The 14,191-nt window shown below is 40.8% G+C and overlaps 1 protein-coding gene across 2 annotated transcripts in view; it reads left to right on the top strand.

The window, feature by feature from the left end:
* The window catches only part of LOC134864899 (ras and Rab interactor 2-like), a 39,210-nt gene that overhangs the window by 21,744 nt on the left and 3,275 nt on the right, over positions 1-14,191 (top strand). For both annotated transcript variants that reach the window (XM_063884227.1, XM_063884228.1), the window contains exons 7-11: positions 1,844-1,935; positions 4,987-6,393; positions 9,471-9,553; positions 10,372-10,597; positions 10,745-10,876. In XM_063884227.1, the coding sequence (XP_063740297.1) occupies positions 1,844-1,935; positions 4,987-6,393; positions 9,471-9,553; positions 10,372-10,597; positions 10,745-10,876 (1,940 nt within the window). The remainder of the gene's footprint in view (positions 1-1,843; positions 1,936-4,986; positions 6,394-9,470; positions 9,554-10,371; positions 10,598-10,744; positions 10,877-14,191) is intronic.

The following is a 14,191-nucleotide window of genomic DNA, read 5'->3' as shown; positions in this document are numbered from 1 at the left end:
ATCAAAAATATTCAAGGTTAAAAAGTAATACATTTGCAAAAGGAAAGAAATAATCTAAAACCATATCACTACAATTTACATAATAATAATAATGTATTATTATGTATTGTAAATTAACCAATATAATCTCATAGAAAAATTACGGTTATTTTTTAACAAATGCACAACTTTAATAATAATGTATTATTATTATTATAGTAATATTAATTATTATTATAATAATAATAATAATAATTATTATTATTATTATTATTAAAATAATAATAATAATTATTATAATAATAATAATTATTATTATTATTATTATAATAATAATAATAATTATTATAATAATTATTATTATATTAATATTAATATAGTAATATTAATTATTATTATATTAAGCTTTATTTTTATAGCACTTTTCATACAGCATGTGCAGCATGTGTAGCTCAAAGTGCTTTACAATAGGGCACACATCACAAATTAAAATCAACAAGAAGAAATTCCCCTAAGATCAGATGTTAGGACCTTTTTTGAACACATGCAGCATAACACAGTGTTGCAATGCGTTAAAACACAAGGAGGTAAAAGGTATGATAATAAAACAATTAAACAGATGATGATCCCTCTCAAAGAAATAGAGGAAGACAAAAGACAAAATAAATCAATACAACAAACTATTAAAAACCTATAAAATAAACATGTATACACAATAAATAATAACACTGTAAATTATTGATAAACCATGAAGTAATCAAATAGATTATAGATAGAACTGTTTAATAATTGAAGTTAAAAGATATAAAACATTTCAAATAAATAAAACAATATAAAGTTGTGTACTAAAAAGTAAATAATAGATACTAAAAATTCAATTTTAAGAAGGCGGGTGTCACTAATAAAAAGCTCATTTAAAAAGATGTCTTTAGCTGTCGTTTAAAAATGCGTCACACAGCAGACTGTGAAAAGGTCTGAAACGTGGAGATATCTTTATCTCGTCCACTGCTTTGTAAGTCCTGATGCCAAAAGCTAATATTATTTGTTCATGTTGTTTCCTTCTGAATATGCCTAATTCACTGCAGTGTCTGTGCTTTAATCACCAGTATTTCTTTATTGCAAAATCCTACTGAAAATGACAATAGATTTAGAGGCATAATGCACAGCATCTGTGAGTCAATTCGTTTTTTCACTTGTTAATTTATGACTTTATTGTCAGAGATTATAACGGTTTTTCATGCCAATTTACAAGTGTATAATCTATCAAATCTGAGTTTCTTTCATGGAAATATGCCCCCTTCCTCTGCTTTCCTTTTTAATAAAATGGCTCTGATACACCTTGAGATTTAAAGATGGGAACTACTTGGATAAAAATAATGTTTGCAGAGTAAGCAGCTCTCTAGCAGAGGCTCTCTTCTTGTTTAAGCGTGTGTGCCAGCTCTGGAGACACACACACTTACACAGCACTGAGAACACCAGACAGGAAAGAGAGGTAAACTGTTCTGCAACCTATAAGCACCAAAACACTGTTCCGTTCGAGAGATGACAGCAAAACGATTTGATTCCTTTATTTTACAAACGCAGATTTCATTTTTCTATTCTAAGCTTTATTCTGAGCAAAAAGAAGGTTGTGCCAGCCTATTTTAAACTAGTGATGATTTAAAGTGTTTTCACTTCTGTTTGCCAGTGATGGGGTCATCACTTTTGTTTGGGTTTATTGCTGTCATATGAGGACAACATGCTTCATAACGCTGATCGTTATCAGTGTGGATGTTATAATTACAACATTATGTTTCATAACTCTCCCAATGAATGTTTAGATCCTGGTTTTTCTTATGTTTATTTTTGCTGTTCATTCACTTAGGGATGTCCTGCCTTCCACACTCAAACTCCCAGAGGCCATTGCATCGGCCAAGACTCAGAAAGAGCTGGAGGATGTGGCTCAGCTCGGAGCAGGTAGCCTCTTTTATTCATCTATTGTTTGAAGTTCTGCAGTAACACATATCTTAAATGACTATATTTCACAACTATGCAAACAAGCATGAACCCAAAAGCACGACTCGACACACAAAAGGTACAAAAGAAAGTCTTTACTGAAAAAGGGCAACTATTCTTACAAAGTACAACAGAAAATCGCTCCCTAGAGGTAAGGGGTAAAAAGGAAAACTCTTACGAGGGAAAGAAAACCAAGGTAGTTTCAAAATGCAAAAGGACAAAGAATAAAACTAAACTTGGCTCTCAGCAAATACGACGGGAAACAAACATGGACCTGATGCTGGCTGTCTGACACATGGGACAAGACGAACTGGCACAAGACAAAGGGAGACAGGAACTATATATAGAAAGGCTAAGGGAGCACAGGTTCAGACAATCAGGGCGGGGTCAACAATCACAGTGGAGGGAAAACACATGAGGGAGGAAATGAGGTGATCTGCAACGAGAGGTTACTACAAAATAAAACAGGAAGTCACTATACTGAACTAAATACATTGACTTAATAGATTTGACCACAACCAACCCTATAACGCTGTTGTGGAACGTTTTTATAATGAATCAGCTATTTTATTGAAGTATGCAATGAGTTTTGCACACAGTCATGTCAACTAATAAAGCAAACCATGGTAACACACCTAGTGTTTGTGTTCACAGCTTTTATTTCTCTTTCTTTGATGACCATTCAGATCAGATTCCTCCTTTCGTCACTTTTTGTGTCAAGTTATTCTCAGCTCAGCTGCTGTGAGTGTGAAGCGAGTCAGCTTCCTACAGCAGGAGCCTCCAACATAGTTTAGTGCTTAGTGTGGGGGAGAAGGGTGTGGCCTGTCCAACACACACACCATCGCACCACATTCATGTATAAAAACACACAAGGCTTATGAAGTGTGAGACGCTAATGTTAATAGGGTAAACCGTTTCATAGCTCCTGACGGAAATTGATTGCTGCTGTTATTTTGCATGCTGGCCTGTCTGTGAGCAGTAGTTGGTGTTCTTACGGTGGAAGTCGAGAGGGATAGACGGCTTGTGAGCCTCTTTTAGGGAAACTCCCATTCTCCAGTGGAAAGCTTCTATTTAAAGACAAAACGCTGTTATTATATGTTGTAAATCTGGGCAGGCACATGGGAAACACATGTTACACACTGCAATTACATGGTATTAAAACTGATTTGCCTTTTCAGACGGCATGGAGTGGTATGGAACATTATAAGGAACCTATTAATGGCATTAATGTCACCATTCATATACCCTATATAATAAAGGCTATTCGTTATAAGGAGCCTTCCTGTATTATGATCTGCTCCCATTTGACTTTTGCTTCAATTCTACAAGAGTCATGTTGAAGTTTTCTTCTTAACAGAAATACTGTTTGGATGAGTACAGTCATTATCTGCAGTTGCTTCAGTTTTGCTATTTTTATATGTTATTGTAAGGGGCCCTATAATGCTCTTTGGGGTTTCCCGTTCCTGTAGTGTGTTCAATAGGTGTTGGTCCATGTAAATGGTCTGCAAATGCTAAAATCCCAGAGTTCCCTCTAGAGGGGGTTTCTCGCTGCAGAGGAACAAAATATGAACCTAAACATGAGCAGAATATGTGCTCTTTGATAGCTATTAAACTACCCTTTAATCATCTAAAGACTTCCTTCAGAGGTGATTCACAATAAAACCTTCTAGTTTGCCCCTAGAAAAATCTGCAAGATGTTTTATTGACAGTAACAAAAAACAGTTACCCTAACCCTAATCACAAAAAAGTGATTGGAATTAGTGAATAAAAACAGTATTTACAAGTAAACGCTGATGATACAGCACATTATTGTTGCTTGAATTTACTTGAATGTTGTCTTTTATCTAATCATTTGTTCTATTTTTTCAATCAAATATTTAAAATGTAATATATTTTATAGAACAAAACTCCTCTTTGTAAAGTCAGAGTACACTTTATGAGGTCAGTCAGTATTACATGTGCTATTTACAGTGCCCCCCGCTGCAGTGTCTCTGCAGGCAGAGTCAGGTGGTCATTGCTCACATAGAGCAGCAGGAATACCACGGGCACATTTGGGTCTCCAGGCGCAGGGGTGTTACAAGACATATGAAACGGCTGCACCCGGCTTCTTCATTGCCCGGGGAATGAGAGTGAGCTGACGTCTCTATTTTTAGCCCGCAGGAGCAGTCATCACCGGGCTTATTCTGCAGCATGTGTTGAAGCAGCATGTTTTTTTCAGATTGTGTTGTAAATACACATGCCAGGACTTCATCCCTTTTTTTAAGTGGCTATTCAAGCTCAGTGTGTTAGCGTGACAGCAGTCTTGGCTGAACAGTTGAAAACAATGGAATGATTCAGTGGAACATCAAAATGGGAGTCAATGTCTTTCAACGTAATCAGACATTTGCACTGAATATAAAAGAAGAAAGGCAGGAATAAAGATTTCTGAAAGCAATAGATCTATTTTCATCAGAAACCTGCCTCAAAGCAGGGGGGGGGGCACAGCATGTAGGACTTAGAGAGAGGAAAACAGAGCAGGAAGGAGTGGAGGAACTGGAACTGCATGCTGTGGTTGTGCTTAGCGCCCTCCCACTCTTTCAGCAGAACTGGCGACTCCCTCTCTGGGTGTGTGCCGGCACCCAGTGAGTCGCAGCCTGGAGACTGAACTCACAGCCCTTCGACAGCAAGACCATAGGCGCTACTAAAAACAGGCAGAGAGAAAACTGAGAAAGACTCTTGAACTGCTGGGTGAGAGATAGTTGAGATTGCTGTCTTTGTTCTTCTTGTCTTCAACCTTTTATTTGAAGACTCGAGGACATACCCTTTCTCTGAACTTTGAATTGAGGAGAGGTATGTGTCCAGCTTGAAGTTAGTTAATGTTTGCCTGTGTGTGTGTGTGTGTGTGTGTGTGTGTGTGTGTGTGTGTGTGTGTGTGTGTGTGTGTGTGTGTGTGTGTGTGTGTGTGTGTGTGTGTGTGTGTGTGTGTGTGTGTGTGTGTGTGTGTGTGTGTGTGTGTGTGTGTGTCTGTTACAGGCTTCTGGGACTCTGCCCTTTGCAGTCAGCGCCGCACTTCCCCCCGTGCCTGTCGTCCTCTGAGCCGGACCCTCAGCCCCCAGCGGAGTAACAGGAACAGGGAGGTCGAGTGGTCGCAGCAGAAACACGCCGGGGCCCACTGCGACAGCGCGCCCCCTACCCTACGCTCCTGCGCCACTCCACCTTCCTTTCGTCTGGAGAGAAGACATTCCAGCGGCCCCCTGTGCTTCGTCACCCCCCTGTTCCTCCAGACGCATCACCGGCACCATCGCTTTGAGGACGGTCTGCCAACACATGCCGTCAAGTCCGCTGAAGACCCAGAGAATGAGGGGAAGTCGTCCTTGAAGCTGTTGAGCAGCAGCCCAGGTAGCGAGCAGCACGCGGACAAGGTCAAACTGAACGGCAAATCACGGACTCCTCCCCCCCGCCCTCCTCCCCCCCGCTCCATGCCTCGCCGGCGCCCTGCCCCTCCACCACCTGGACCCCCAGCAGCTACCACCAGACCAAAGAGCATGCCAGTGGCTGTGGCTGCGTCTACAAGGCCACCACCGTCTTCCACAAAGCGCCAGGCGCCGGCTCGGCCATCAATGGGGGCCAAACAGGGCAGCCCGTCCAAGACTGCCAGCTCACCGATCCCTGTGCCGTCCAACCCTCCGCCACCGAGGCCTAAAAAGCCGGATCTAGAAGCTCACCGCTGCCACATCGCCCTGGATGATGAGACCATTGCCAAAGCTCTGTCCCGGGCTAAGCTTCCCACCTGCCAGCCTTCATCAGCTGATGCTCTGTTAGAGGATAACGCCGGGAGTCCGTCCACTCCTAAGGAGCGGGGACGCCAGCGGCTCAGTGACATGAGCATGTCCACTTCCTCCTCTGACTCACTGGAATACTCCCAGTCTCCAGGATTCTCCCTGGGCCTGGCCCCTAGCCCGTCCCGACACCTGAATCACCAAGACACAGTGGAGGACAGCAGCGACGACGACGAGGATGTGGACGAAGATGACGAGGACTACGGGGTTAGTTTGGAGACAGACCTAGAAATGCGCCACCGTCCGTCCTTCAAAGCGCGTAGGCGAAGGGTTGGTGTGAGTCTGGGTGGGGGCCCCTTCATCCTGCCCAGGGCACTGAAGGGACGCTTCCGCAAGGTGAGCGGCATGCTCAGCTCCCTCATGACCCCGGAGAGACGGGCGGTGAAAAGGATCGCAGAGATGTCCAGGGACAAAAGCTCTTATTTTGGCTCCCTGGTCCAGGACTACATCAGCTTCGTTCAGGAGAACCGCGGCTGTCACACCTCAGGGATGGATTTTTTGCAGACTCTCAGGCAGTTTATGACGCAAATGAAGGCTTACCTGCGCCAGAGCTCTGAACTGGACCCCCCTCTAGAGTCCCTCATACCTGAGGACCAGATCGGTAAGTCAACCAAAATGATTGACTATCTTCTAAACCACAGAGTTGAATATCACAGTTACTGGTTGCTTAGTGGATTTGTGAATTCAGGAAACATCTGCTCATGCATGCATGGGCATGTGTCTGATGTTTTAGTTATATCCCCTTTCTGGCAGCACTCACCTAGGTTTTCCGTCTAGTACAACCTAAGTGGTAAAACTCCTTAGTGTTGCTTCAGGAAAGGATTTGAAAATGACTTAATTCATTGACAATGTTCAGTGAGTGTTTAGGCTTGCCATTCTCTTGGGAATCAAATATACTAGTTGAAGTTTTCCATATTAGCCTGCCCCATTACTGGTGTAGAGTTACAGAAATGCCAGTGAGCTGTGCCCCAAAGAGTTATTCTTGGCTCATGTTGATGGGCATCAGCTCACGTTCCTGTTGAGGCTTTTTTTGAAAGACATGCTTAGTATAAACCTACATTTGATAATGTTAAGAAAGATTTGTAGTCTCTTTGTCTATTTTTTGGGAGCTGTTAGAGTTTAGACAACATTTAGCATTTGAGAACTTAATGAAACTCGGCTCCCTTATTGGCTATTGTATTTACTAAGTCACATCCATATACTATAAGTTAGAAGCCAAATTGTTTACATGCTCTATTGAGGTCCTGTTGACTGTAAAAATAAAATGTTCAGGCAAGAGCAACTCCATCAGAAGGACATTTCATTCAAATCCTATTACTGTAGACCGGAGCATTTACATGAATATGTAAGTATGTGTTTGCTCTCATCGCCCGTCCCTTGTTCATTGTAAACAATAACAGCAAAGCCTTGTTCAGAGACAGAGAAGTGATCCATTCTGTTGTGCAGACCACGGATATGCACATAAAGCGTCTAATGCTCACAAATGTCATCTTTGGAGAGGGGAATAAGAAAAAATGTAAAAGGGTTTCAAGAATAGTGTTTATCAGCTTGAATTCAAGCCATTTTAGAGACAATGTTTTGGCCTCACTTTTTCTATTTATTTTATTTACATTATATTATAGTATTTATCAATAGTTTAATTATGTATATATCTTTTTAAAATAATTATTTATATTATATTTATATTCTTTTTAAAATGTATATATATATTTTTTTATATATATATTTTTTTAATCTACAAACTAAGTTATCCATTTTTTCCCTGGAAAACAAAAGTGAAACCCACAGCAGTGAGCAGGCCTGACATCATGCTACAATCCCACATCATATTTGTTTTCAAAAAGCAGAAATGCAGTGGAGCTAAAGTCCATGCTCCCCATCAGTGTTTACAGAGAGGGCTGACGTCAGGATCACAATGTGACATCTAAGGAAAGAATATTTGTGTCTGTAGTAAAAGGGTAACTCTCCCAACCAAGGAAATCCCAACCTTTAAGCATTTCTACCGACAATCATACTTAACATGTCCTGTTGCCAGGTCAGGCAAGTGATTGTTTGTTGTTTACAAAGGGAGGGTCTACAACTGTCAACACGCCCTAATGTATGGCCATGGCTAGATAAGAGCAAACAGAAGGAGGATGTGAAGGAAGATATTTAAAGTTAGCTTTGGTCTATATAACATTTTTTGCATTTTAAACCTTTTGAGTGTGTGTGCCTGCTGGTATTTGTGATTGTTTATCACAGAGTTCATTCCAGTCAAGGGAAGCCTTTGAACAGGCTAGATAAAGCCCAATGGCAAACATTGCCCAATATACAAAGGAAATGAGCCTTTCTGGAGGAATCAGGAAGTCTGCAGTCTGTGTGTGTGTGTGTGTGTGTGTGTGTGTGTGTGTGTGTGTGTGTGTGTGTGTGTGTGTGTGTGTGTGTGTGTGTGTGTGTGTGTGGTGTGTGTGTGGTGTGTGTGTGTGTGTGTGTGTGTGTGTGTGTGTGTGTGTGTGTGTGTGTGCATGCGCCTACCTACTACAGTGTGTCCAGCATTGTGTCCAGCAGTGTATCCTCACTAGCCTCAGTTTCCTTCCCTGTGTACACACATGATCTGTCTGATTTATCCAGCCTCTGTAACCACCCCAGGGTTCCCCTTGTTCTTGGCTTCAGATGTATTAGTCTGAGCGTGTTTGCAACCAAGAGCCAAACCCTTACCTCAGGCGACCCGCTTCACTTGTCTCCCGGACTCGGTGTGGAGGCTTGTTCTGTATTGTAAGTGCAGCACATTCCCCTCGCTGACTCATCATAAATTCAGTCATTTCTCCACAAGAACAGAATTCTTGTATGTGCATGCTCGCCTGTTTACGTGGTTACAAAGCATGCACTTGGTTCTGTGGAACTCATTGCAAAAACGGCCCCGGAAGCTGGCTGGGGATGCTGCCAGGGAACAAAAAGACACAGTTGTGTAAATGCAAACAAGCTGTACATAGTTGAGGTAGGCAGGGAATTATTTGAAGCCTATTTACGTAGGTCCGAGGTACAGATGGAGCCATTGTAGCTCTTTGCAGCACAGTAGCTGAATGAATGGTGTGCTTATAAATAGGGTTGAATTTGTCAAGGTCAGATTTAAGCTGACACTCTTCAACTCTTCAAAGAGCTGGTAGCAAACATTCAGGTTGCTCAGCTTTACAGTAACTAGCAAATATGTAATCTATTTGGTGGAACCTGACGGGTCACACTAGTTATTTCTCCCCTTTGTTTCTTAGAGCGGTTGAAAAACAGGAATGTAAAGTATTCAGATACATTTTTTCATAATGTTTTAAAACATTTAAATATAGTTCTCCTTACTGATTATATCATATCATATGCTTTATTTAGAGACATGTTTGGGATTTCAGAGAGTTGGAAAGTGACCCCAGTTAAAACACAGTGTGTTTAGGATCAGGATTAGGTCCTGTGAAGTTAATATGCTTGTAGTGTTTATTATGGTTGTGTTAGGTCTGGGCTTAGCTGACTATGTAGAAAATGTTGAATGTTTATTTTTTTATAACGTTTCTGGATTAAATCAGAGTGCTTTGACCTCCAGTAATAGTCGAGTTTACAACACTTACACATAGATCTGACCGAGCCATTTGACCTGTGTGTGGTTGATGTGTCTTGTCGTCTTAACAGTGATTGACTTTGTGTCCTCTCCAGACCAGGTGCTAGAGAAGGCCATGCACAAGTGTGTCCTGAAGCCTCTGAAGAGTGTGATCGAGGTGGCTTTAAATGACTTCCAGGTAAAAGACAGAATCATTTCACAACTACATTATTCACCAGCTCGAAATGTAACAAGAAAGAAGTTTTATTAGCTAGATAATAATCATACATTTGAGACATTACATGTGTGGAGGAGAATTGACAATCTCAAAATATTGCTTTCTTAAAGGGACGTGTCACACCAAAATCATAAATACATATTATGTAGATTGTTTGATGAGAGTTGCTGAGTTTTGGAGATGTCAATCATATAGATGTCTGCCTTCTCTCTAATGTAATGGAACTGCTGCTCAAAGGGCCAAAAAATACATCCTAACCAAAAATAATGTCTTCATCCAGAAATCCTTACCTGGTTAATCGAGATACTCTACAGATTGGGAACAGTTTCATGTACAAACATGTTTTCTTTCTACCAAACTACATCAGCCAATAAGTTAGCAGCAGCCTCTTCATGAGTAGATGCTTCTGTGTGTGCAGCGACACTGTTGGCTGGTGTAGTTCAGTAATAAGAAAATAGTTCTTACATGAAAATACTCACACAAGGTTTGTGAATTATCGTATTTAACCAGGTCTTGATTTCTGCAAAAGGACATTACTGTTGAGTTTTAACTTTTTTTAACTGTATTTTCTTGGGGCTTTTGGCACCAGGATGAACTGCCTCTTTGTGGGTGAACAAAGACTTATGCTAACCTTTGAAACCGTTTCTGAAATCAAAAGAAAAAGATATCCCCGAATGAGGAGATTTGAGACATTCCATATACAGGACACCTATTATGGATCTGGCTGTGATAGCTGGGAAAATTAGGCATTATATTAACACTGAACTTTTTATTTCCAGGTGAAAAGCGGAGCTTTGCAGCAGCTAAAGGAGAACCTGGCCCTGGCTAAGGCCAAGCGGCCCCAGGAGTTAGGGGTGGATGGAGCTGTGCCTCCTGACCCCTTGGCTATTGAGAAGATCCGCCACAAGTTCCTAAACATGAGGAAGATGTACTCCCCTGAGAAAAAGGTGTCATTGCTGCTGCGTGTGTGCAAACTCATCTACACCATAATGCAGGATAACTCAGGTATGGTAAAGATGGATTGATTTTACTTATTTGTTGTATTGCATTTGACAAAAAGCCTAAGATTTACAGCGATGACCTTTGTCAGACCTGTATGATTTGCCCCTACCCCCACCTCCTTCCTCACTGCTCTCCCTCTGCTTCCTACAGGGAGGATGTATGGTGCAGATGACTTCCTGCCCATGCTGACTTATGTGCTGGCTCAATGTGACATGCCTACGCTGGACACAGAGATCCAATACATGATGGAGCTGCTGGACCCATCTCTGTTGCAAGGAGAGGGTAGGTGCTGAAGCCCCCTTTACATCACTCATCGATAGAACTGCTTGGTATATAACTCACAATGTACCAGGAAATCAATATCACTTAATTTTAGGCCAGAAATCCAATAATTAAGAGGCCTTCACACCTCTTGTAACTGTGCATTAAGTAAAAAGATGGGCATTTTAAACTGAGCTTAGCTTAGCATAGAGACAAGCCTGACTGACGATGAAGTTGAGAAACAAGACTACCAAAGTTTCTAAAGCTCACTAAATACCAAGTAGATTCTTATTTGTTTGACCTGTAGGCCTACAGTGAATGCAATGAATACATGATACTATGAGGTAAAGGCTATATCTCTTTTTAAACATATTCACCAGTTTAGCTAATTGTTTGTAGCTATAGCTCCCCTGAAAACCACAACCTGACATTCTTAAAATATAATGAGAACAATATCACATAATTTGGCCTCAACACCTCTTTTAACTATGCTCAAAGTAGAGAGCTGGGTGCTTTTAGCTTTAGCTTAGCTTAGCATAGAGACTGAAAGCATTGAAAGGGGGGAAATGTAAGTTCCAAAACCTCACTGATAATCAAATTGTATTTTGTTTATTTAAGCTGTACATACATTTATTTTGGCCAGAGTGCCTTTATTGGAGAACTAAGAGTGAAAAGGGGAGACAGAGGGAAGCTGTACATACATCAAAAGCAATATAAAATGACAGTGGGATAAATGCTATATCTACTTTTTAGATAGTCATTATGCTAGTTTGGAGAAATGGAATAATCATCTGTAGCTATATATTGTTATCAACCATTTGAATTTGTTTTAACATACAAGATGCAGTATTAAAATAATTATTCATGTGACAGATGTGTTTTTAAACTGGCTGTTTGCAGTGTCTTTGCTTGGCCACATGCTTACTTCAGCTCTTTGAACACAGACCACAGATTGATGTTTTTATATCATTTTCAGAGGGACGGCTAATGTGTTTATTTCCCTAAATGTTGAACTACTACTTCTGAAACTTAAAGTAAGGTGGCGAAGAAAGAGAACAGAAAGGAAACACAGACACTCTCCTCCCCGAGACGCTTATTTAAGAATGGAGGTGATAGTTTATCACCTCCATTTTTTTGTCATAAGTAGCACACCATCGGGTAGTGAGTAGAATGATTTTCAGACGATGTTTGTTGAATATTCCCTTCATGAGGTCATGCAGATTACAGTATGGTGTGAGGTCAATGCTGTATAACCCGGACAGAGGAAGGTCTTTCCAGGAGGAAACACTTAACTGTGTCAACACAGCTCCAGACGGATGGATGGAAATAGTTCATAGATCAAGGGCAAGGATCGCGTATAGGAATTATTTACAACGCGGTCATAGCATTAGGTTCTTGAAGTGATCAGCTCTGGATAATAAAAGTCACATGCCTGCGCCATTTACTTCTTTAATCAAACATTTTTGTGGATGATTGTTGCAACACTGCCCTTTTCTTTTTTCTGTCAAACAAAAAGCCATGTGGATTTAGCCAAGTGTTAGCTGTTACACTGAGTATGTGAATATTGTGATTTATTTTGTTCTCGTACTGAGAGTCATAAAATTAGCGCAGTAATGTCAGTTAGCTAACAATAGCCACTAGCTGCAGGTCATACCAGACCAAGTAAGGCTTCAGCAGCAAAACCTCAAGAGTTTATTGCGTTGAGCTTGTTTTGGTTTCTTGCTGTTGGAGAAAGAGTGTTAGGTCAGCATCACTTTTAAGACCTTTATTATATCACATTCTGCTGGAGTAAAACAAGAGTTTTCCTGTGGTAGATAAAGTAATTTCCAGACAAGTTTTATGTTCGTAATTTTTGTATTTTTAGCATTCCAACACCGTGGTCTCAGCTGATTTTCGGGAGGTTTTGTGAAAGAGCTTGACAAATATAGGTGTGGCAAGGGAAGTCCTTTTGACATTGGTAGGAAATTCCACATGCTGTTTGGTTTGAATAGGCCGGAGCAGGTTCAGAGTAGAAAGGAGACTGACCCCTCCCAGAGAGAAATATTTTCCTACCAGCGTCAACCTCTAGCACGTACACGTAAGCCCATTGTAGAATGGCTTGAATGTATTTGTTGTGTATCCTGGAACCTCAGTTAGATATCTGAAAGATGACACGTCTCTTATATAAAAGGAGGAAGTGTCCCCTTCTAGATACATTTTACGTGGGATTAGGGCACTACAAGAGTAACTCTTGTAGTGTTTGGTTTCATTTCTAGATAACTGGATTTGTATTGTTTCTTTTCCCACATCAATTTTTTAGGGTTGGACGAGTAGAGCAGCAAATCCTTCAGAATAAAGACATGCACTGCCTAAATAATGGAGTTCATTGGCCTTAACCATGAGTGGCACATGGTAAGACAGCTGGAGCAGACAATATATATAAATGTCAACCACATTTTAGTCATGTTATGAACACGTGTGTTGGAGCCATTTATAGCAGTGGCTCAGTCAGTAGGGGGTTGGACTGGGAATCGTAGGGTCGCCGGTTCAAGTCCCCGAACAAACTTGAAATATGGAAAGTGGACTGCTACTTGGAGAGGTCCCAGTTCACCTCCTAAGCCCTGCTGTGGTGCCCTTGAGCAAGGCACCGGACACCTCCAATCCCCCCTCCCCATTGCTCCCCGGGTGCTGCACAATAGCTGCCCACTGCTCCTAGTACTAGAATGCAGAGGACTAACTTCACTGTGTGTGCTCTGCTGTGTGCATGTACAGTATGTGACTAATAAAGAGGGTTTCATCCTCCGATTCTATCGATTCTATCTTTTCATATTTGATGACAATATCTAACGGATACATTTTTTAAGACCAATATGATATGTTTTGAGAATGGCCACCCCTTTTTTTGGTGAATGACTGACGTCTGGCTCCACCGGTGGTAGGTTGCCAGAAAAAAAAACATGCTCTGGGTTTTTTTAAGTTGAACTAAGCGACTTCCTTTGCGTGCTTTAGGGAAAATATGTTTCAGATATTTTCCACTAAACTCAGTTGGTTTCAGAAAATTAAAAGCTCCTTTTATATGTTCAAAGTCACAAGTTGTCTGGGTTATATGGGTTAATTAGCACATTCACGGTTCTAGCCAAAGAGAGTACCAGAGAAATTATAATTGATTTTGTAACGAATCCATTGAAGTTTATGGTAAGTTTACACCTGAATACTAACAACTATTTTGCAGCTGTCAGAACTAAAAAATATGAGATTTAATACAAACATTTATTATTTACATCAAAAAGCACAAGTATAGTGCACTCTAAACCAAAAATATTTATCATCATATGTAAATTGGTACACCTCTCCCTC

This window comes from Eleginops maclovinus, chromosome 5, assembly GCF_036324505.1.
Source record: "Eleginops maclovinus isolate JMC-PN-2008 ecotype Puerto Natales chromosome 5, JC_Emac_rtc_rv5, whole genome shotgun sequence".
In the NCBI taxonomy this organism is placed as follows: domain Eukaryota; kingdom Metazoa; phylum Chordata; class Actinopteri; order Perciformes; family Eleginopidae; genus Eleginops; species Eleginops maclovinus.
Note: the sequence above shows the minus strand (reverse complement) of the source record. Positions and strands in the feature narration are given on the sequence as shown.